Source organism: Diadema setosum, chromosome 17 (genome assembly GCF_964275005.1).
Source record: "Diadema setosum chromosome 17, eeDiaSeto1, whole genome shotgun sequence".
Lineage (NCBI taxonomy): Eukaryota > Metazoa > Echinodermata > Echinoidea > Diadematoida > Diadematidae > Diadema > Diadema setosum.
In genome coordinates this window covers 27,550,708-27,575,369 of record NC_092701.1, presented here as the reverse complement: position 1 = coordinate 27,575,369, position 24,662 = coordinate 27,550,708, and the positions used below count along the sequence as shown (strand labels likewise).

Sequence of the window (24,662 nt, the reverse complement as noted above, 5' to 3'; positions counted from 1 at the left end):
GTCAACATTAGGAGAAAACTGTTACAACAACATGCAAGAAAATATTTACTGGCAGAAAAGACTGAACCAAAAATAAAAAATTAATAAAAAGAAGACAGATAAAGGAACAAAAAAGAAAACAACAACAACAGCAACAGAAAAATTTGTATCACTCTGGAACATTTGTATGTAAAGACAAATTTTCACTTTGGATCAGTTATGAGGACCCCTCTGAAGAATTCCACCCCCCATATACTCACACATGAACCTGGGGAATATCAGGGTTGTGTCGGAAGAGGGATGAAATTATGTTGTTTGAGGGTTGGGCTGGCATCTGTTTGGTTTTTCCATCAACCCCATCCTGCTTGCCTTGTTGAGCTCTACCCTCCCGTTTCACGCTGGACTTCCCAGTTGGGAAGTTGAAGCTGAAATTGTGTCTGGAGCTTCCACTTGCATCAGGCTGCTCTTGGGAGGTGGAGTTGCCATGGTAACTGTGAGAAACACTTTGATGACCCAAGTGTGACTTCCTGTTCTTTGATGTTTTCTTCCTCTGTGGTGCTTGCCTTGTAGAAAAGGAAACCTGTGAGGGAAAGTGATATCAAGAAATACATTCACAAATTAATTGTGATGATGCTCATAAGTGGAAATCTGCCCATGCTAAAACCCTGGATTGCCAGTGGAAGGCTGTATTTTCACATTTCTTCAACTCAGCTGCAGAAACAAAGTTAAAATTGAATTTTTGTTGTCCATGTTTAACTGTGGATAAAAGAAATTAAAAAATCATGTGACTAAGCATCCGCTGCCCTCAATTTACTTAGTTTCACTCACATATGGAGTAGTCCGACCAGACGCTGTTAATACGCTGTTGTTGCGCTACATACAGCGACTGGGCTGTGTATAGTTACATATATATATATGGGGATGACTAATGATTTAATTTAAAACTGCTTAAAATCAAAGGGTGAAACTTAACTTCACACAAACAGGCAATTATCAGAATCACACAGTTTTTCTTTTTCAAACACTGTTAAATTTATTCAGCTTTTAAATAGCTAACTATCATAACTAAATCATCACAGTCCATATTCAATACCTCCCTCTCTGTAAACGTTAGCTCCTCCTCCTTCACTCCAGGCAGAAGATTCTTGCACATTTTTCACCAGCCCCGTGCTGCATGCCGTGGCCGTGGTATGGCCGTACGAAACCAACAACTGTTAACATTGTATCTATCCATCACCGATGGAATCATCACAAGTGCAATATGTTCCCTTATGGAATTAAAGATGTTCTCTCATCTCATCACTCAGACATCAGCCCGCATCAGGCAGGCGCGCGCGCGGGCCCACGAGCGTCGTTCCTGTAGAATGGTTCTATGCATGCACATATAATGCGGGATTAGATTTTTCAAACATTTATGTCAGTAGGTGGGACTGAACAAGTCGCGGCAGGACAACACTACATGACCAAATCCAGTCAGGTTTGATAAACATACCTTATTAGTGGGCTCCACGTTTGACACCAAATTTAAAACTAATCCTGAGTCATCGTCTCCCATACTGCTGATATTTTTAAAGCCAATGTCGACGAAATTGTAATCGCATATATGTTCCAGTGGACGACAGCGGTGACGGAACACGTTGTTTCATATCCAGCTGTAGTAGGCTAGTCTTTGCTTCTAGACGTAGTTGACGATAAAAAAAAAGGAATCATTGTTCTTGTTTGCTGCCATCCATCGCGAGTTCACTGTTGTCGTGTTCATTACATGTATTTCCCTTCATCTTCTTGAAGTCGTTGCTTAATTAAGAATTTCTCCTGAAATGACGTGGGATGGCGGCAAATTTTCAAAGTGGATTCTGTCCTTTATTAAGCTGCCTACATCCGCTGACCGGGGGAGCCTTCTCTTCGAATAATTTCACAAAAATGCACTTTCTTAGAGATTGCGACGATTGATATTTACAGATTTGTTGAAGAAAGACCTTCGTTCCCATATTAGTATGAGAAACACTGAACCATTTGACAACTCTTGCTTACACAGTGAAATAAGTTGTAAAAGAAGAAAAAAGAAAAAAATATGTAACATTAAGAATGTAATATCATGAGTGAAGAAATAAAAAGTAGAAGAGCTAGAAAAAAAAAGAAAGATAGAGAGGGAGAATGAAAAGAGACTAGTAAAGGAAGGAAGGAAGAGTAAGGGCATGGATCCGAGATGAAAGATAATAGTAGAGAAGATGAAGAATAAATCAGAAAAGAGAGTGAGAAATGAAGCATGAAGAATGAGAAAATGGGCAAAAAGGAGGAAGGAAATATATTTAACTTTTACATCTAGCGATTAAACAACACCTTCTAATGTGAAAATGCAAATATAGGTAACACACATGCGACTGTCGATTGATCATGGGTATACTTGAGTCATTTGGTTTTGATTTTCTCACATTGCTTCCTGCATGCAAAATTTTGTAGTGTCAGTCTCCAATGTTTAACATTTCTGAATCCATATGTATATAACAACATCAAATTGTTCCACAGGTTGCTTTGCCAAGTCGAAATATGAATAAAGAATACAGCAATATGCGTGCAATACAACAGATACAAACGTACATCTATTGAATTGTATACCGTATGTCTCCTCCCCCCCCCCAAAAAAAAAAAAACAACAACAACAAAAACAACAAACAAACAGGATCCTCCGCAACGATAAATTTAAAAATCATATGATTCAATCCAAATACAATTTCAGGGTATGAAACTATAACTTATTACCCACATCTTGCAGAAAGCCCCATCCGATTTGCTTTTGTGGTCAAAGAAAATGAGGATTTTTGTAGAGCATGTCAGGAATCCCTTCCCTCCTTGTACCTTGTAGTTCCTTGTAGTTGTTATCCCCGAAGACCTCCGCTAGGAAGGGTAACTCAGGGCTGACGAGAGTGGTAACACAAATTTCTTTTGTTTTATGAGAGCTTTGACTTTTTTAGTTTGGTTTTGAAGACTTCTGTGCTCTTGGATAATATTATTTCTTTTGGGAGGTTGTTCCAAAGGGAAATTACATCTGGGAAGAATGAGTGTGCTAGCTGGCTTGTGGAAATGAAGGTCGATATGGGGTCATACTGCTTATCGTGTGTCCGTCGTAGCCTGGTTACTTTCTTTGAGGCGTATTTGTGGAGATCTAATAGGTCAAGTTCACCATGGATGAGCTTGTAAAAGCTGATGAGGCGTAGATGTTGTCTTCTGTCTTCTAGGGGGATCCAGCCGAGTGTGGTCATCATGTTAGTCACACTAGACTCTCTGGAGTAGGTTCCGGTTATGAAACGGGCTGCACGCCTCTGTACCATTTCAAGTGATTTGGTGTTCTTGGCGGTGCCGGGGTGCCATGCTATGGATGCGTACTCAAGATGGGGTCTTACTAAGGTGTGATAAAGTCGTTCTTTAACTGCTTTGGAGCAGTGATGGAAATTCCTTCTTATGAAGTTTAAAGCCCTTGTACCCTTATTGACGGAGTGTTGGGTCTGTTTATCCCATTTCAGATTATTTTCTATGTAGATCCCTAGATACTGGTGATTGTCGACTTCTTGGAGGTGTTCGCCAAAGAGAGTATACTTGGTATGCCCTGGGTTGCGTTTTCTGGAGATTCTCATGATGGAGCATTTCGTTGCATTGAATTTCATTCCCCATGTGTTTGCCCATGTGACTAGATTGTCGAGATCTTCTTGCAAAAATTTTTCATCTGAGGGGTTAGATATTGTACGGTAGACTATGCAGTCATCTGCAAACAACCTCACTGTGCTGTTGGCTGCTTCTGGGAGGTCGTTGACGTATAAGATGAACAAGTGGGGGCCGAGCACAGTGCCTTGTGGTATACCACTCAGTACTGGCTTCCAGTCAGATGATTTACCGTTGATGACTGTCCTTTGGTGACGGCATGTCAGGAAGGATTTCATCCAGGCAAGGTTCTTGTTGCGGATACCGTACATGTGAAGCTTCTGTAGTAGTTTCTGATGTGGAACGACGTCAAAAGCTTTACTGAAGTCAAGGACGGCAATGTCACATGTATCTTTATTGTTGTAGTTTGAGGCAAGATCATGGATAGTAGCTACCAGTTGGGTTTCACATGACCTACCTGATCTGTAGGCATGTTGGTAATCAGTGATGATTGAGTTTGTAGAAAGGTGTTTCATCAGTTGGCTGTCCAGTATATGTTCCATCAGTTTACAACATACACTAGTTAAAGATATAGGACGGTAGTTAACTGGTTCGTTCTTGTCACCCTTCTTGTAGATAGCAGCAATATTGGCTTTACGCCAGTCTTCGGGTAGTTGTCCTTGATCATAGGATTGTTTGAATATGAACTGGAGGACTGGGGCTACTTGTTCGGCTGTAAGTTTCAAAATACAATTTGGGATATTATCCGGGCCTGCTGCTTTTAAAACATCCAATTTATTCATCAAGTTGATAATACCACTGACGGTAATATCAACTTCAGGCATGTCTGGTACATTACTTGGTAAAAGATTGGGTACTTCTTTACTGTCCTTAGTGAAAACACTTTGGAATTGTTCGGCCAGTATGTCCGCTTTCCCTTGATCATCAGTGACAGTGCGGTTTCCAGATCTAAGACTTCGGATTCCTATGTTATCCTTCCGTCTAGTTTTAATATACTTCCAAAACTGCTTACTACCTGCCTCAGAGAGCTTGGATATGTATGCCCGTTGTGCGTTTCTGAGTTTCTTATTGACCGTCCTCTTAATCTGCTTGTATTTGTCCCATCTATCTTGCCCTCCAAGATTTTTTGCCTTTAAATAACATTTCTCCTTTTTACGACACAATCTCTTAAGCTTAAATGTAAGCCAAGGAACATGTGGTTTACCGGACGTGACTTTTGAAGGTACATGCTGGTTGATCAGGTCATGCATCTTATCTCTGAAGTTACACCAATTTTCTTCAACTGTTTTACTGATGGGGTTTGAATTCAGAAAATTTTCACAGAATATTTGTGCATCTGCTTTAAGCTTCCAAGTTCTGTCCTTTGTGTTCACACATTAATATGCAGTTCCAAAGGCATCCGAGTGCTAAACTTGGAAGAATCAGACCCATAACATGATTTACAACGATCCACATTTCTCTGTGACCACTTAACCAAATTGAATGTTTGTTTTGTTTTTGTTTTTTGTTTTTTGCGAAATATAGGTAAGATGTTATATCTTAAGACCCTGAAATATTAAACATTCAGACAGTTTTATCATATTGGAAGTTATCAATAGGAAAATCTGATTGTATATTTTGGGGTGACATACTGTATACTATCGATGATGATGATGATGTTTATGATGATGATGATTATCATTGTCATCATTATCGTCATCATTGTCATCATTATTGTTGTTATGTAGACTATTACAATTATTTTTTTTTGCATACTTTTTTTATCATATCACTGACTTGATTAAAACCCACAATTATTGTTTGACGACTTACTGACATATTGCAGAAGACGAACGCGCTTAACACGGCGGGCAGAACGAAGTCAGAGTGATAACTATAATAAAGAATGAAAGAGAACTTTTTTTTCTTTTCTTAACTTTTTTTAACCAGACGAGAAGGTTTATAGGCTATAGCTATACTGATTTAATCAGGTACAACCGTAGACACACAAAAAAAAAAAAAGAAAGAAAAGGAAAATCTGTCTGTCCGGAGCTTTTTTACTCATTTTTTTTTAATACTTTTATGGCTCTCCTCTCCGTGAAGCCAGACGTAGTCTCCAAGGAACATATCCCCGACGACAAGATACAGACCGATCTTTCGGTCGAGTACAACCTTGCGTTCATCTCATCGTCGTAGTCGAAGAAGTCAAAGGGGCTGTCCCGAAAACCCACGTGACCTCAGGATATCCTCGGCCTTCGTCAGCCGTCATGACGTCATCAGAACAACACGGCAGCTGAGGATTGTGATCTTTTCTCTACGTGCATTATGTACTGGTACGTACGTAGCGTACGTAATGCAGTGTGTGTGTCATATAGCGAGGATCGTGAGACAGGTACTGTACACTGTTAGTATAAACGGTAGAGTCTATGGTGCTGGTACGGACGGTGGGGCTCGCAGGCAGGTCATAAGGCGAGCTGTGATGAGAACGATAGAAAACGCGACGAGTTGGCAGTTCCAACATGGCAGTTCGTGTGTAGAACTATACGTTAGGGCCTACTGTAACGTTAGCAAGAGCAGACGGAACTGAACAGAGGAACAAGAATTGGTTATCAGGTAATGTCTGCACAAACGAGGGTAAAGTATGACTTCCACTACTGTGCTGCGCTGCATGGACGTCAGTCGATAGATAACTTTTTCTCAGAAGTCAGGGTGTTTGTAAAATCTATTGAGTAGCCCTAGTATTATGATTATGATTTGAAGCCGTTGCTGTCTGGCTAGGTTACTTCGGCCTCAAGTAACGGACAACGATCTTGTTATAAAGTTACTGTGCAGCTGCAGCTGCAACTATTTTTACAACACAACAGATAACACTGTACAGCTGACGTCAAATTGTTTGAGGGGTTGACGAGAGAATGTGTGATACAGTAGATGAGAGTCGGGGGAGCTCACTTCTGAACCAACCATACTGAAACCATACCATTCCTTAGTCATACTTATCATCCAGGGATTCTTCTTACACAATTACGTCTATGAATATCAACAACCTTGAGAGGGTCCAAAACAGCAGCTAGGTTTATCACCAACAGGCAACACCTAATATGGGCAAGACTCGAGTGTACAAGAGACCCCCTTGGGCTGGTTTCCTTTCCAAAAAGAAAGGCAGATTTCCCGAAGTAGGTACCTGTTTATACAAGATGATCCACGACCCCCCCCAAAAAAAAAAAAAAAAAAAAAATAAAAGGACATTCCAGAATAGGCCCTAACCAAGTTAGTCCTAACGTTACATCTCTCTGATGTGGTGAAGGAAAACCAGATCAGACTTGGACATACATTTGTAACCACCACTAACCAGTTTTGTGTCAAGCATGTCCAGACAAACGTCCATGCATACTCATTTTTCCCAAGAACCATAAAAAAAAAAGAAAGAAAGAATGGAATTGCCTTCCCTCTTCAGTTGTTATACCCAACTGTCTTTAGGTACAGTGACACAGTGTATTTTTTAACCTACTTTAGAAGTTACACGATAATGCGCAAATGTATGAAATACAACAATGTTACAAATCAGTACATCCGATCCTGTTTGTTACTGTTCACAAGTGAACAATGGAAGTAGAACTTCATTCCGATATTAAACAATACAGGACAGATACTGCTTCATACGGTGTAGACATCATACTAGCTCTGTGCATTGTGATCCTGTGGTGAGTGTAAAGCTGGAAACCTTTTCAATTGCTGCTCTTTGCTTTTCACTTTTAAATAGGTACAAATACATCATATTCCCACTATTAAGTCTCACCAAAGAAAGTTGAGACGCTATGCAGCAATGTTTGCAGAGATGCAAGTCATATTAAGCAGTGGTGGTGTTTGTATTTTCATAATTTTGTGCATCACATCCATTCCTGTGAAAACTGATATCCAGCTGTTGAAGCCCATAATAATATTTAGCATTGACATGTAAAGTTAATGTAATGTTTGTTGTGGGAATACTTTTCTTGTTGGATGTCTTCTTCTAAAAGTGGTACAATGTATGAATTAAGCTTGTCAGTATGGACAAGAGAGATGAATTTCATGTAAAATATATTGGACTGGAAATAAAACTATGCACACTGTACATGTAATTCAAGAGATCTTTACATATTATAAATGATCAGAAAAAGAATGTTCGGAGGCAAAAAGTAGGGCATTATCAGACTCATGATAAAATTGTGATGTGCACATAAATTTGTACGTCATATATTGTGCACATTAATATTTGACTGAAAAAAAGAGCAGCCTGACTATAGTTTTGATATACACACAACAATTGGTATCTAAGGCTTACTTGTTTTTCAAATCAGTCATCACTTCAAAGGTGACAGATGAACAATAAAATAGATGAAACACAGCTCATTCTGGAAATGCTATTATCATCTGTTCATGTGCATTCACTTGATGGCTAGCATAGCTCATTCCCTCTAGGTGATTCAGTGTGTTGTCTATACTGAACCTGTGCACCAGGCAGGTGGCTGCCTCAGTTGCAGAATGAGCATTAGCACATTTACCTGTAATGAGCGGAGCTCTATATATAAATGCAAAAGCAGTTTAACGTTTTACTGTAAAATAGAGTTGTCTGTGATTAAAAAACAAACAAATAAACAAAAAGCAGTCTATGTTTAAAAAAGGATCAACTCATTAAATTCACACCTAAAAAAAAAAACCAACAATTGTACCAATCTACTTTTCTTACAGTTTTGATACTTAATTGTACCAATCTACTTTTCTTACAGTTTTGATACTTGTAGTTGCAGCTCTGATCTTGTAAACGTGCATTGCATATTTCTGAAATTCCCTGATTCTGACTGAGAAACCAGGGGAAATATTATTTACCAGTTCTAAGGATACAGTTTGATCATCTTTGACATGTCCTATGTCTTTGAATGCAGTCTTGTATTCAGTTTCCAAGATGTCATAATGTCCAGTATAATGCCTGTTGAGATGTACACCATGTACATTGTAAGTGTACCCACATACTTTTGTAGCGTTGTCCAGCATACTGGTGCACACACAAGATTCTATAAATTATTAAGATAAGTCACAGTGCATAAATTATCAGTGACAAAAAAAAAAAAAGGCCTAGCTTGGGAGGAGGTGGGGGGGGGGGGGGTCGTTTTGAATTTTATGATTTCGCAATATTCCAGGAGCTGTTTAACGTGTTTCAATGACTTGTTCACATACCTGGTACATACTCAGATAGCATGGTACCTGGACATTTCAGGTGACCAAAACCATCTGGAATAAATACACTGTACAGTGTACCATTCAATACACTACTCTGGCTGGCTGCTGCAATACTGCAATGGCAGCCACCTGTTCAGTATATTGAATATGATGGCAGGGATAACAATGAAGATTAGGATGTGGTTCTGTGGATGAAATCACAGATCCTCAGTTTTGATCTTCTTTTTTTCAAGTCCCCTGGCAGCAGTGGTTGTGTCCTTAGCCAAAGTACTATTGCCTAGTCCCTTTGAGGGGAATTGGAGTACCGGTACTTAGATGCATGTAACATGGGGGGTTTCCCTCATCAATAGCTTTTGAACCTCCCAGATTTTAATGTGCGAATGTTTGGCGCCCTGGGACAAATTATGTAAGTTTGTGCTGACTTTCCAAATTTTAAGAATAGTATACAGTGATGCTGAGTAATGTGTGACACACTACATGTGTACCATGTTGTCTGGTTAGTGAGCTCCCTGGAGTAAGCCCCAGATTGCTGAGACTAATGTGTTTGTCTCTACCTCTGCTTTGTCAGCACAACACAGGTACAGGAAAGCCCTCTCTCTGAGTGTGGAGAAACCATAATAGACGTTTGTAGCATAAACACTGTAGGCTCCTGTTTGCCCCCGTAGGGGGTCAGGTCGTACATGTACTTCCTGTTTAAGAAGTTTGGGTCCTAAATAGATTTCTTCCTGTTCTGTTCATTTTCCAAGTCTTTTCTGCATCTCACCATGCAGAAGCACTGTACCTGTGTACAGCTGATGACACTGTAAACTTTTGTGTATTTTCACAAAGGTTATGATTTGGAGTCTCTCTTTTTTTTTTCTTTTTTCCTTTTTATATTTAACTGGTATTTTTAATTTTTTAATTCTAACAGGAATGCAGAAATCAGCAGTATTGCATTCTTATTCCCATCGATGCTTTTACAAATTCCTCTGTTTTTGTCTCGTGTAATAACATCTTTGTATTTAGCAGTTTTATAAAGCTCTTACAGAATGAAGCTAATCAAATTCTATACTTTTTTTTGCATATGTTTGTTGAAAAATCAACAATTTCTACCTGTTTTACTCCTTTCTTCCCAGTGCAATTGTACAGGTTTACAGTTATTTCTCCCTTCTTTGTTATTGGTTAACAACAAAAAGAGGTGCAAGTCATTAGGTGTTGATGACTTTTCTATTAATTTTCTTGTGACCAATAATATCTTTCTTTCTCCTTCCTATGACCCTGTTTCTCTCTCTCTCTCTATCTACTACCAGCTGTAGATTCCAGTAGGCACTGTACTGTTTTTCCTTATCTCTGCATTTTTCACTTCTTTGTCTATTTTAGTATCATACAGCATATGTTCATACCAGATTCTGATGTTAAAGGGAAGAATTATATTAATGAAAATTTTTATGGCTGAAATTATGAACGATCTCACTTTTATACATTTCCTTCCCCATCCATTTATTATTCTCACAACAGCGCTACAGAACCTATCACGTCACACTGCCCCGATCCAATGTTGCCTATGCTCACCCTTCAGTGTTGTGGAAACCTTGCTGTCATGACTGATATGGAACAGTAAACTGCGCAAGCACACTTATCCATCAAACACCTGCATACCGTTACAGCTGGCACACAGTGAGAGCATTGGTAAGAACAACAGCACACAGATAAACTGAATTGATGTCGTCAAGCAAGCCGGCTGCTCTAGCTGTGTATACTGTCAGGAGGTTGACGAATGGACAGTTGTCATAGCATCGCTTGTGCGGTTCAAATTTCATCAGAAGAGGAGGAAAAACCAACAGCACCAAGGAGCTGCTAGTATCCAGTTAGTTTTCCAAGTGTCACATATACCACGCAATACCACACATGAGTAGAAGGTAGGGAGATATATCTCGGAAGATTTTTGTGGTAGACCGCTGCAGAGAGACCAGCAGCCATGTTTGCCAAGCTAAAGAAGAAGATCGTGGAGGAAGAGGGTGTGGCTGAAAACGACTTGAAGCGCAGCACCAGCCAGACGGGCCAGGGGCGCCGAGAGAGCCTGAGGAGGGCCGGCGAGTCCTCAACCAGCCTGAATTCCTGGGGTAGCACCTCCAGTCTGAGTGGGGCATCGTCAACTGCTGCTGGTGTTGCTGGTGGTCCACTTACACACAAGCAGGTGGGAATCATTTCTTTTCATGAAAGACAAATGTATGCTAACATATGAATGTATTTTTCCCGAGGACCAACTGATATGCCCTTCAATGAACCTTGCCCTTTACAATACATTTTCAGGACTTAGCAGGGCATTAGATATCATGCTTGCCCCAATAGGCTTTAGGACAAGGTCTCTCTGCCCTTAACCCATTGAGGACTAGCTGATTTGCTATAAACACATGCTTTCCATAGACACCTGCCCTAGTCTACTCTGGACTAGTCTTTCATAATTTTACATGCAAGTGCCTATTCATCTTACTTGCTTGAGAATGAGTATAACTGCCCTGGATGGGGGCCAAGTGGGTGTGTAGCACCCTGCCTGGGATCAAGTTTGCAGGCATCAATTGTTAGTGTTGGGCAATCAGTGAGTACAGGTAGGCATTGGCCAAGGCAGGAGTAAGCCTTTGGCAAGCATTCTGGTTGTGAAGAGCATCTGATGTCGTAGAGGTTTGCGGAAAATTGGAATGTAATCGTCGGGTGAGAATGAGAAGGGCATTAAGTTGCCACTAAACCCATAGGCCCGAATTCACGAAGGTGGTACAAACAAAACCATGGTCTAAACCATGGACAAAAACCATGGAGCGCCAAGTGTCAAACAGAATATTTCGTTACGAAATTGGTCATTTCGTCGACAAAATGACTGTTTCGTTAACGAAATTATCATTTCGTGGACGAAATGTTCATTTAGTTACAAAATGTTGTCATTTCTTTACAAAATAATCATTTCATTGACGAAATATCGCATACAACACTTGGCATTCCATGGTTTTTGTCCATGGTTTAAACCATGGTTTCATTTGTACCACCTTCGTGAATTCGGGCCATAGTGTTCGAGACTACTTCTAATAACGCCCTTATTCTCAACCGACTATGTTGGAATGACATAAGAATCATTAATTTGACTCCTCATTGTTGTTGTTATTGTTATTATTGCTCCAGAATGATGCCAGGTTGGAGAATCTCCAGGGGGAGGTGGCCAAGAAGGATGAACAGCTGCGGAAGCTGGAGTCCAAACTGGACGAGTACTCCCTGCTCCTCAAGGAAGCAGTACGAGACAAGGAGAAATCACAACTCCAGCTGGACAAGCACAAAGAGGGTAAGAGCAGAGATGCCAACTGCCCTTTTTAGCAGCATTTTGTATTGCTTTGTGTTTGTTTTGTTTGTCATGTTTTTTTTTTTACTCCAAATACTCCAGGTTTGATGAAAAATACTGTTTTTCTCCAAATTGTATTACTGTGCAGGTCTATTGCGGGAGAGGTGAAAATACTGTCATTCCACCCATAATATGCCTTTTTCAGCTCTCAGAATACTGCCACCGAAATATAGTGATGATCTAAGGCAAGCTCTTGAGAATGTATGCATGTGGTACATTGGAGTGTTCTCCAAAGGTGTACCGTGCTGTATTATACACGATGTACTCCTATGCCAGAGAGTGCTCGAATACAATGTGGTCCAAAAACGTACCATACCAGCTGTTGACATGAGAGAAATGTGCGTAACAGACACTACATCATAATGCAAAGAGTTGGTTCTCTTTATTTAGGACACCTGTATGTAGCTTAAAGCGGTAAGATGAATGACCCTGTTTCTACAAAATGTGTGACCCTTCTGACGCGATTCCAAAAATAACTTATGAGTTGCACTATCTCTGTAAAGTGTGCGAACGCTCTCAATCTGGTATGGCACGGTACGGTTCGCTTTAGCCTTTTACAAAGGCAGCTTGCAATAATTTATGAATGTGCACAGTCACAGCTCGCTTTGATCACTGTGTGCGAGTCCACAAATTATTGCGAGCTGTCTTTGCAAAAGGCTAGGTTGGCTTTTTAGTGCTGAAACACAGCCTATGGTTTAGTTTGTAGAACAGACACATCTTTCATCAGATGTGATGTGTGTCTGTCTTTTTATCACACATTTGGTAGGATAAACGCATGTCTCACAAAGTCTATGATCTGTTTTGTTTAGATGTTCAGTGCCTGTCTTTAAAAATTTATATCAGGATATCAACTTTTATCGTAATATTAAAGATGCTGCAAGGAGAGTCCAGGAAATCAACGAGGAGTTCCAGGCTAGGAGAGCCAAGATGGCTGAAAAACTCAACCTGGCCATCAAGAAGAAAGAGGATGAGCTGGAAGACAAGATGGCCAGTCTTGAAAAGGTAAATCTGGGGCCTAATTCATGAAGATTGAGCGTGAATTGTCATCAATCTCAAATTGCATTTCATGAACAACTTTGCGGTTGAGGGCAAGTAAGGCTCAATCTGCTGAAAGTTACACTTGATTTTTCTTGAAATCAAGCATAAGTGTCTTCATGAAACAGAACTTATGCTCAATATTGAACGTAATGCTTGATTTCCCGAGTTACACTCAATAAATTGAGCGTAAGATCAATTGCAACTCTTTATGAAACAGGCCCCTGGTCATTTTCACAGCTTAGTTGACATGTTGCACAATCTGTCATGATAATGAGATGTTAAGTCCATTACAGTATGTTTCGTTCTGTTATGGTTGCTACGACCTGCTGTGGCTATTTAATGACTTTTTCAGTTTGGTACAGGCAATGTCTGTTGTAATGCTACAGTTTGTTCCGGAGTGTTAAAGGCTGTTTCTCTTATGCAGCTGTTATATGTTTGTTTTTTTTTTTGTCTGTTGTAGACAGTGGTATATGATGTGGTCATTATAAAATATATGTTTTTACTAATACAAGAGATCCATAGAAGATTAACTTAATTATCCAGTAAGTAAAAAGCGTAGTTTGTATGGAGGCAATTCATAGATAAGGGCAGTATGACTTCTATGTATATTACAGCCACAAAGTTTTCAGTGTACAATGTAAGTTTATAATATAAACTTACATTGTACACTGAAAACTTCATGCCATATTATGGCATGAACATTACACACACTATGCAATTAGATGAAACTTAGTTCCAAAATTTGGCTCTCTCATGGGAGTTCATTGTCATTGACCAACTCCAAGCTCTTTCTACACCTCTCTCATCACAGAGGTACCTCTACTCCTACATGCTTGAGTGTGTTTCCCACGTGTGTGTGTGCTTTTACTCTCTAGCACCTTTCTTTTTGGGATAACTGTCGTACCTATACTGGAACTTGTCCTGGGATGTTTGTCAAAGCTAGACACCCCATGTAGTCTTTGTGCGATTGTCAATGTCTGACACTGCTATATCCTGTGATGACAGCTACATTATTCCTGTAACATTTGTGAAGAAATACTCTTTATACCATGCCCTTGATCTTTAAAGGGACTGTACAGTACTGGTTGAGGTGGGGATTTATGTTTTGAGCATTCCTATGTGAGATAATGAAAAGCCTCTTATGAAATATGAAAGAGCATGTAATTTTAAGAAGGATTCAACGTTTATTTGATGAAAATTAGTTTTCAAATGGCTGAGATATCCCAAAAAGAGCTAAGAATAAAAGGCGACATGCCACAACTTTATTAGGATCTCTTTGTTTCACCTTGTTTTTGGATATCTCGGCCATTTCAAAACCGATTTTCATCGAATAAACTTTTGATACCCCTTAGAACTGCATGCTCTTTGACATCTCATAAAGTGGTTTCTGAATATCTCGCAAAACGTTAAAAGCTAAATTCTCACCTCGACCAGAACTGTACACACCCTTTAAGCAGTGTAATCCTGTACATGTGCATGTATCCACGCCCAACATACACACACTCATGCACACATACATGCACACACATGACATATACATGCACACACCCACAACTCTACACACACACACCTCATACAGTCTCACCTTGCGAGGTTTAACATACAATGACTTTACATATGTGCAATAAGATAATCTGCACCCGGCTTGCGCATAAGGCACCCAAACACCACAAATGTGATTAATTGAATTAGCCAGTGTATTATGAGATTATCACTATTGGGGGATGTGTGGATTTATATTCTGGCAGCTGTTCTAGCCGTTGTAGCATAAACCACTCACTATGGTTATAAACTGAACTGAAAGCAGCTAACTTGATTGGGGTTGGAGATGGAGGAGGGGCAGAGAACCCTAAAAGGTGACAGACAGACACCAAAGGAGGCTCATTGTAGCATCAGGTTTCACATACCTGCAATATGAATGCATGCTTGTTTGCTTTCTTCCTAGCAGTCAGTTGTCATGGGTATGTGAGAATTCATGATTACGTAAAAGCTAAATGTGTGTGTAATACTTTGTAGATATAGCTTTATTTTGGTTTGCATTCCGAATGAATTACCACTGAATTGTTTCCTGAGGAAAAAAAAACAAACAAACACAATTTTTGAATATCTTGAAAATGATACAATTAAAATGTTAATGTTTATTAAGCATCCTGAATAATATGTATTCATATGTATTTTAATTTGTACGTCACTCTACATAAGTCACCCGGGACTGAAAAGAATTTATGCCCACAATTGTTTCAAACCAGAGTAATATGACTAGAAAGACAATGTGAGTGAATTTGTAAGGATTCTGTCTTGAGTCAATTTATCCCATGAAGCCTGGGTTGTGTGTAGTATATATCCATATTGCAGTGCTAATGATGTTATTAGTTAGAGTGGGGAAACTTGTAGAATTTTTGTTTTTTTATGAATGAGTGCATTGTTTTTCTCTCGATGCATCATTTTCCATGGAGCTGCAGGGATTTTGTAGGAATTCTCTTCACCATTGTATCATCTGTATATCCAGGGAATGTACATTTGTATCTCGAGCTAACATATCTATGATGTACTAGTATGCCGGCACCATTCTTCAGAACATTCTACCATGTAGTAAGAGTCTCCCCCCCCCCCCCCCCCCACACACACACACACACACTAACAAACACTCTAACACACATATGCAGACCAAAAAAATACAACAAAAACCCAACAAACAAACTGGCTTTGTCACACACTCTATTCCCACTTGCATGTAAATCCTAGTGTTGGCCCAAGAGTAAAAGTGGGTATGTGCTCAATTGAATATAGCCTCATTTTCTTTTCTTAATGATGTACATGTATCATCATGCAAGATTGACTGTATCCTATTTTCTTTGACATCTATCACTTTTGTAGGAAAAAGCAGAATTGCAGGAGAAGCTGAAGAAATCTGAGATGCAGCAGTTTATGAAGAGGGAGGACTACGATGAGCTACAGGGCTTCCAGGTACAGGAGCTGGCCAAAGTGAAACACATGGTGAGTGTAGCCAAGCAACGGATGGGCGTGGCTTTCTTCTGGCACCGCCCACTGGTTCACTTTGTCAGCAGTGCTGCATGACCTTATGTGCCCTTGTGAAATATTTATGCAAATGTATTGTAGTCACTAGTCGCTAGTCATTCCTGTTGAGTTTCTGTATGTTGTATGTAGAATATTGGGAAGAGCATAACACAAACTGTAGAGAAGGAACTTGGTTGTCATGGCCGTGATTTTTTTATGATTAAGGAAAACTGCTGAGCAAGGTGCAAAAATACCTGTTATGCCTTTTCCATGTTGTGTAAATATCAATCAGTGCTCCCTAGCTGGGTTCCCCCCACCCCCCGTCACTCTTTCTCAATATACTCACATGTGAAATGGGACTGTGAATACAGATTTGGCTCAGCAGTGTGTTGGTCAGTGCATGCATGATGTCTTTCACTATTAAAGTGAATCTCCCAGTGAGTCAATCTCAAGATTTTATCTTGCATGTGAAAGGGAGCAATTAATCATCAATAAAAATATATGTGTAAACACAGCAGTGTATGAATCAATGTATGTTTGTAGGTATGGTGTCTTTCTTTTAGTGAATATCGTGATGATTCAATGTCGAGATTCTATCTCACTTGTGAAAGGAGATGTTATATCATCTGGTGAAAACAATCTTGAGCTACATTGCAGCAGTATGTTGGCTGGTGAGCTTTTACATATATGGTGCCTTGCACATATTGACTCTTGTTGACCTTGCAAGTCAGAACTGTTCTGATCAGCCCTTAGTGTGCTTTGAGTACTGATCGGCACAGAAAACCCCATAGTGTTGTGCGTACTGTCCAAAAATCCTTGGCACAAAAAGGGTTAACCTCAAGAAATGGATGAGATATGAAAGGTTAATAATTTTTGGTATCGTTATCACAGTTTGTCAACACTCAGGAAGAACTTCACAAGTGCAAGGCAGACTTGGAGCATGCCACTGAACAGCTGGAGGAGAAACGCAGACAGTTATCATCGGTAGAGGGTGATCTTTACAGCGCTCAGTCCAATTTGGCGGATGTCACCAAGGAAAGGTATTTTGCCCGGGATAACCACTGCTGAATAATTTTCATTCTGATTTCTGTGTTTTTGTTTTGAAATGTAGTCAGAAATACCAAAATGACAAAGTCATCACTGAAACCAAAGTGGATCTTTTGAAGAGTGTTTCTGTGGGATACAAAAGATACGATCAAAAAAGCAAACATAGCAAATTATGGTTGCATTATCTTCATGGTTGTCATGCTAGAATTAACAAAATGATAGTTCAGTGAGGCTGTGCATGATACAGATATGAAGAAAGAAAATTATGATTTTAGTAATCATCATTAGATTGTTACATTATCACTCCATTAAAATGGTGTGCAGTATTTGGTATTTAGTCTGAGAGTATCGAATTCTGTGTTGTGTGATGATGATATATGCAACATCAACATCTACCCAGCCATTTGATTTCCCTTTTTTCCTTGCACAGAGACAGTTTGAAGAAAGAGCAGGCCGACCAGTCCAATCTGTTACGCAAACTGAGCAAGGAGAAGGCGGCACTAGAGGAAGCCATGAACGGAATTTCCAAGGAGCAGGAAGAGGTAAGGATGGTGGAATTCCAAAACAGATCGACTCAATCCCACCAAAGTAAAAAGAGAAGTTCAATTCTGTTCATGATGTGGCCATCTGTTAAGTTTGAAGTCCAATATGAGCCATAGATGACTTTACCATGCATCATGCAAGTAAGACTGACCTCAAATGGAAACTGACAGAATCTCAAAAGAATAGTCGTATGTGCTGTCATTTGCTCCAGAACTTTTGTTAAAGGCTGTATCACATTTGGAATGTGCCAGTGTCACTCAAATTTGGCTCTATTCTGAGGAAATTGTGTATAGAGAAGGAAAACATAAAAAGAAAGTTTGATACCAGGATAGAATAAACAGAAAACTCTTACAGGAGAGGAGTACAGTATATTCCATTATGGATGGCCAAAATGTCTCTCTCCCAACAATACTCCAAATGTGTAGGGTGTGTTGAGCTGTTGTGTCATGCATTTCAAATTATGGCATTATGTACTTGCATTTCTTTATGCACATTGACCTTGAGTATGTGGCAGATCCTCAAATTCAGACCTATGTATCTTTAACACTAAAGGCACAATTTTCAAAGATGATATACCCCACTCTCTTTGTATGAAATTCACAGAAAAGCATTTTACGAGAGATGCTTTTAGGCAAATGAAGCATGGCTTGAAACACTGTAGCTGTAGCGCAGCACAAATATGTAGACTTGTCTTTATGAAGTTGTGAATGCCAGATTTAGATTTAATGAACGTTCCCTCTTTATTTGAAATTTAAAAAAAAAAAATAAAGAAATAAACTGCATGCCACATATTCATGAATGCATATTTATCTGTTCAAATTTTAAGTCTAAGTTTTCTGTAATATACAAAGTAATTTGATGCATGATATGGTTTGACTTGAACATACAGTATTCAAATACTTAGGATTAGTTTGTAAATATCCTTATATACTTGATTCAATGTCTCATTTAAGCATGTTATATACCTCAGCATGTAGAAAGGGATGAGCATTTAATTTAGTGTTGATGCAGTGCAATTCATACAGTATTGATTGCAGTGATTTTTTTTTTTACCACAATGTACATGTATTTCTCATTTGCTTTTGATTGTGCTTACTGCAGTGATGACACTATTTCTTTTTCCGTATCATTTCATGATAAAGTAATCTTCATATAAGTATCCCTTCAGTCTTGCTAAATGCACATTAATTCATATCATTTCTGCATGACATCAATTTCACATTTGAAAGACTTGTATAACACAAGCTTTGCAATTTTGCGCATAATAGTCAATTTAACCCCTTTATTCTCATTTGTATACTCTGAGGTTTGGATATGTCACCATTCATCAAAATAATTTGTCAAAGCAAAAAACATAATGATAAAGATAATTAAAAAGAAATAGGTCACCATTAATTAGTGATATGCAATGATTTATGGTGAAAGTTCAGTTTAACTGGAAGGAAAAGTGTGACCTTAACGTGATGTTTGATAATTTGAACACTGAATGCAGCAAGGATATGACAGTCACAGAAAAAAAAAAATATACACAGCAAACAAAGAATTTTTAGCTGTGTTTTCTGGTAACTGTTAGTATTATCTGTCATCCAAATGGAGAATTTACCCAGAACAAGGAATCACTTTGGATAAACACAGTGAGACAGAAATCAGTCATGCGACCAAAACAGCTTTTATGTGAGGTTTCAATTTGAATCAAGGTTTGTTGTCAATCAAGGGGTTGAAGGTTTTATCCAATAGTTTTCTAAATCTACTCAGATTTTTTGATCATCTGTTGTTTTCGTTTCATGATTTCTTTTCAAAGCAGATTTCTTCTTTACTAAAGACCATACTTTTAGAGGCTCTTATAAATTCTTTATCTTTGAGTTGCCATCATTGTACATTATAAGGTTCCTCCTGGTTTGACTAACTCATTCTTCTTCTTTTTTTTTTCTTGCACTGAATGCATGTTACAAATTTTGGTTGAAGGAGAATTTATCCACACATGAAGATGGATTCAGTGAATGCATGAATATTAGGAGAACACACACCTGTGAAGTTTGAGGAAAAATTTGAGGAATATCAGACAATCGGTTCAAAAGTTATACATTTGCAAAGCTTTTTTTTTTTTTTTTTTTTGAGGGGGAGGGGATCATTTTTGTGCATTAACGACAGAACAGAGTACATATCTCCTTAAGGAGGCAGAGAGGATAATTTTGCCCATAATATTTGTCAGCAACAAGTTCAGGGAATGTGTATTTTTTCTAGAAATTAAATTTTTGGAATTCTATATATGTTTCATTATATTGTTCCACTCCTGTGACATAATGAATCAGTGTAGGCCTCTTATCTAGTGACAGCACATGGACTTAAAGTTTAAAAACTTTATAACTTTCAAACAGTTTGTCTGATTTTCCTCAAACTTCATATTCCTGCATTCAGTTAATCCATATTATGTTTTTACAGTAAGACGAGTCCCATTAACATTTCTTCTTTGACTGTAAATCACAACAGAAACTAATTTTTGTCGTGATGTATTTAAGTTCCATTGTGATCGGTATCAACTGCTATCTTCATATCTAATGCTTCATTGACATAATTTGTACATGTGTATGGCTATCATTTCAAGGAAATCATATGCCTTGTAATATTGGAGCATGATAGTATCTTCATAATTCGTGAAATACTTCTGTATCCTGTCTTTGCATATCTTATATCAAGCTTCTCTTTCAATATCTTTTTGACATTCATTCTTTCTTCATTTATTAAAACTTGCTAATGACTAACAATATAATAGCTAACAATTTGAACAGTAGAGAGAATAGCATGTCAATGTAGGAATATATTGAGAATGGGTACCATACTTCACTCCAAGTGTGTTATTTCCCTTTTTAAGTCCTTTGTTTTTGTTTGAGACTCTTGCTAATCGGGGAGTGGAATCCCTATTCTGAGTGCTAAAATATGAGGGATTGCCATAGCACAAGACCCATCAGAAACTTATCAAAACACTATATTGTATTCATTTCTAATAGTAATTACTCATCTCTAGCATGAGATATATGAAGCATACATTTCCTTTCATGTACCGCATGATCAATCTATTTACATTGTAAATCATGCAATTGCAAATTTTCCCATTGAAATTATCACAACATTCCTGTTTGCAGTCAGTCTGCAAATGTGCAATATTTTTTACGCATTTGCACTATGCCCTTCTTACAGCTTCTTCCATCATGATTGCTTTTCTCTCTTAAAGAAAAAGAGTCATTTTCAGATATTTAATTTCAGTTTCAATTTTTCCCCTCAATACCTTCATGAATTTAGAGTCATTTCCCTTCAAATGCTGCTCTGTCATTCTACAATGGAGAGACTTTGCATGAGATAGCTGGATCAATCAGATTAGATCATTTATGATGTCATCTACATAGCCAGCACATTGTTGTAAACTTGAGGACACGGTAGATGATTTACCCTTAAAAGACAATTATCTAAATACTCTCATCCATTAACAGAATTGTTTTCAAAACATGATCTGTTGAAAACTAAATGCATTGATATGGTTGATTGACATATCATGGTAGGTCCATGTTGGATAAGATGCAGTCACTGATGCATGTGAATATATTTTGTGGAACATTGATGCTGTGCCCATTCTTGGTAGAATTTTCCCAATGGACAGAAAGCCACAAAGTTAGAATTAATACACTGTGATAACACTCTGTCACAAGACTAGAATGATTATAGAATGAGGTATGGACTGGAAAGAACCAATAAATGTTTTAAAATCCAGCTAACAGTCTTTATTATTGATGATACGCTAAAAGTGTACCGTTGCAAAACAACTTCCGTGTTAAACTTTTGCATAGAGTGTTAATGTAAAATGGATTTGAAAACTTAGATAAACATTAATAGTATATTTTTTTCAGGTCTTAGTTACTGCACTTGGGCAGAGAATGATTCGAGTCTTACATGACTTGTCCAAATGATTTCAGCTGGATTCGCAATTCATTTGACACTTAATCACATAGGAGCATTTATGCGCTACTGGACCACTGATGGATCACTGACCTTTCTTGACCACTGTATGACCCTTGCAGCAAATACACCATGTTAGAGACCCAGTAACATGGGGATTCGCGAGGTCAGCGAAAATGTGCATAAAAGCTTGCCCTCATCGGTAACGGTTGGCACTAGTCAGGATTCTACGGCTTTGTGTGTACAAGTACTTAAATAGAGATCAATGATAAAGCTCTACACAATTCGTAACAGGGATTCTCAAATATTTATATCCAAACAGGGCCAGCCTTTCCTCTCCATGAATCTCCGTGCTGCTGGGTCTTTAAAATCGTGATAAACTTCAGAAAACCTGATATGGTCAACTAACAAGGGCACATTGCCAGCAGCAAAGAAAAGCTGACAACTTCTCATAACAATTTCCGCTTAAATCTTAAAGGGACACTCGCATTCAAATGACATCTGCACCTCCAAATGGTAACATCTGCCTCTACTTCTGCACAAAATTTATTCATCCCTTTACATTGATGCTATTATTTCTGTCAACCATTTAAACATACGAAACCTGTTTAAGCTGTCATTTATTGCACATATATCCTTTGGCTTAGCGTTAGTGTCTTTACTTGTCAGCGATTGTAACCCACCATTTACTGCAACTCATTATTGCAGAGCAGTCGTGATGTCATTCAACTTTTTTATTTCATTTATTTGTTTTCTGCTTATCATAATATATTCGGCTTCTCTTGCACCTTTAGTAAACGAATAAAGCTCTGCAGCTTTTGTATTCATTGGTTTCAAATTTTCACCGTATTCGTGATTAATTTTCCTAATTCACTCACCTCCAAATTAACAAATTTTAGTTTTTCTGATGCTTTGTCCAGACATCAGCACAGGTTGTAGCTCTTCAGGAGAAGTTAGACCAGCGGGAAGATGCGTTCAGCCTGCTAAAACACAACAGTGAAATTCTTAGAAACCAGGTAGAACAGCACGTAGTGGTAACAAGTCTACCCTTCAAGTGTGAACAGTGCCATATCCGTTTCAGCTCCAACAAATTTGCATGATGATGAGATTTTAACATGTACTCTATATGTGAACCATTTGTTAGTTAGTGTCTGAAGCCAGATGAAAGAGACACTGTAAAATTACTTTCATTATTAAGTCAGCAGAGTAGAGGGGGAAAAAAAAAAAGACAAAACCAAACAACACCCAACTTTGATTTCAACAAGTTCAGAAGTTGAGAGCACCATGATCACTTTGTTTTGGAATGTTTTTATACTTTGCAAAAGAAGAGATTTGAAGTGATTCTGTGGGCCAAAACAACTAGAAGCAACTGGAATAAAATGAAGATGGATGATGTGTAAAGTTGGGGAACCTTTTTACACCATCAAGATTGGAATACTGTAAAACAGAAATTTTCACATGCATGAAACTTTCACGAACTCACGAGGGAGCCAAAATTCTCGATAGTAAAATGCACATGAAAATTTTTTTTTCACTTCACAATGCATTGAATGCTGTTAGAAATTTGCAAAAGTTTCATGCCGCAAGAAAGGCCATCGGCCCCAATTCACGAAAGTTTCGTGCCGCGAATGTTTCTGGTTTTGTGGTATCACTCTGGTCAGTCATGTAACGTTGGCAGATAATCACACAGCTATGAAACCCTCCCCCCCCCCCAAAAAAAAAAAGAAAAAAAGAAAAGAAAACGAACAAACAAAGAAACAAGGTCAAAATCAGTACGTAATGACTGACATTGGGATAGTTGTGTCCGTATGGACAACAAACAGTAAAGTCTCTTTTAAGCACGACATACCTAGTTAGCTAAAGCCCCATTTTAAGAGTCTTTCAAACAAGAGGTACTGTGACAATGTCCGTGCAATCTTTTTTTTACCCTGCGTGTTTAATGAAATGGTCCCTGCAAAATATTGCTCTCCATCGTCATGGCAACTTTTGGCCAATTCCACCATAGCCAACTAGGGTAATTACCCCAACGTTACCCCAACCTTACGCCAACATTATCCTGACAACCCTTCTGTTACAACGCTCTTGCGGTAACTTTCCTTTGATACACTCAACTTGCAATCACTCTAGTCCAAACAGAATGACACAGCGCTTGCCGATCACATGCATGGATTGTAACCACACCCCATTCATGCATGACTTGGTAGGTTGTTATGGAAACCTTCCCAGAGAAGGTTTTCAGTGTGTGTGTCTGTTAAAATATTACCCTTTGCTGCTCTCTCCAGTAGTTTTCTTGCTTGAGGCAAATAATTTTGTTCTTTAATGCAACATGGATGCTAAATTGTCATACAAATTATATCTTTAAAAAAAGTTTACAAGAAAACTACCCATTTGCACAGTCACTTTGTCAAGGTAATCATGACTGACACTGTCAAATTTCAGTATGAACTACTCCAGGAATGTTTTTATAACCAAATGTACCCCTGCATTATCAAATGAGACTGACCCTGTCTTTCAGAAATCCAGTATGAAACACCTCAGGAAAGGCTTTTGACACCATACACTGCCCAGACATCAACAAACACCTTAATACATGTAATATTGGTGTATGTCTTCAATATATTTCACTTTGCAGTAACTACAGTGACTGCTTCTTTAGTGCTTGTTTGCATTATGGTTTGATGAAGCCAGTCGCTGTGTGAACGACTAACATTTGATACCTCATGATTAAGGTGCAGTCTACCAGTAGTCTAATTGTAGGCCTGCATTGTATGTCAATACAGTTCAATCATAGATTTTAATGTCAGCATTGAGTCCAGTACAGCATTAAAACTGTACAATATTCTTTGAGTTTCAGCGTAGCTCCACA

General features: G+C 38.6%; 2 protein-coding genes across 2 annotated transcripts in view; one reads left to right on the top strand and one right to left on the bottom strand.

The window, feature by feature from the left end:
• LOC140240574 (ATP-dependent DNA helicase DDX31-like) overlaps window positions 1-4,108 on the bottom strand; it is a 48,803-nt gene extending 44,695 nt beyond the window's left edge. The window contains exons 1-3 of the mRNA XM_072320335.1: window positions 4,094-4,108; window positions 3,756-3,968; window positions 240-559 (exon numbers count right to left, since the gene is read on the bottom strand). Of these exons, the coding sequence (XP_072176436.1) occupies window positions 240-559; window positions 3,756-3,968; window positions 4,094-4,108 (548 nt within the window). The remainder of the gene's footprint in view (window positions 1-239; window positions 560-3,755; window positions 3,969-4,093) is intronic.
• Window positions 4,109-10,348: 6,240 nt separating this feature from the next.
• Window positions 10,349-24,662, top strand: part of LOC140240819 (golgin subfamily A member 1-like) — a 31,092-nt gene continuing 16,778 nt past the window's right edge. The window contains exons 1-7 of the mRNA XM_072320589.1: window positions 10,349-11,008; window positions 11,986-12,142; window positions 13,071-13,201; window positions 16,115-16,234; window positions 17,147-17,295; window positions 17,733-17,844; window positions 22,717-22,812. Of these exons, the coding sequence (XP_072176690.1) occupies window positions 10,790-11,008; window positions 11,986-12,142; window positions 13,071-13,201; window positions 16,115-16,234; window positions 17,147-17,295; window positions 17,733-17,844; window positions 22,717-22,812 (984 nt within the window). The 5' untranslated portion in view covers window positions 10,349-10,789. The remainder of the gene's footprint in view (window positions 11,009-11,985; window positions 12,143-13,070; window positions 13,202-16,114; window positions 16,235-17,146; window positions 17,296-17,732; window positions 17,845-22,716; window positions 22,813-24,662) is intronic.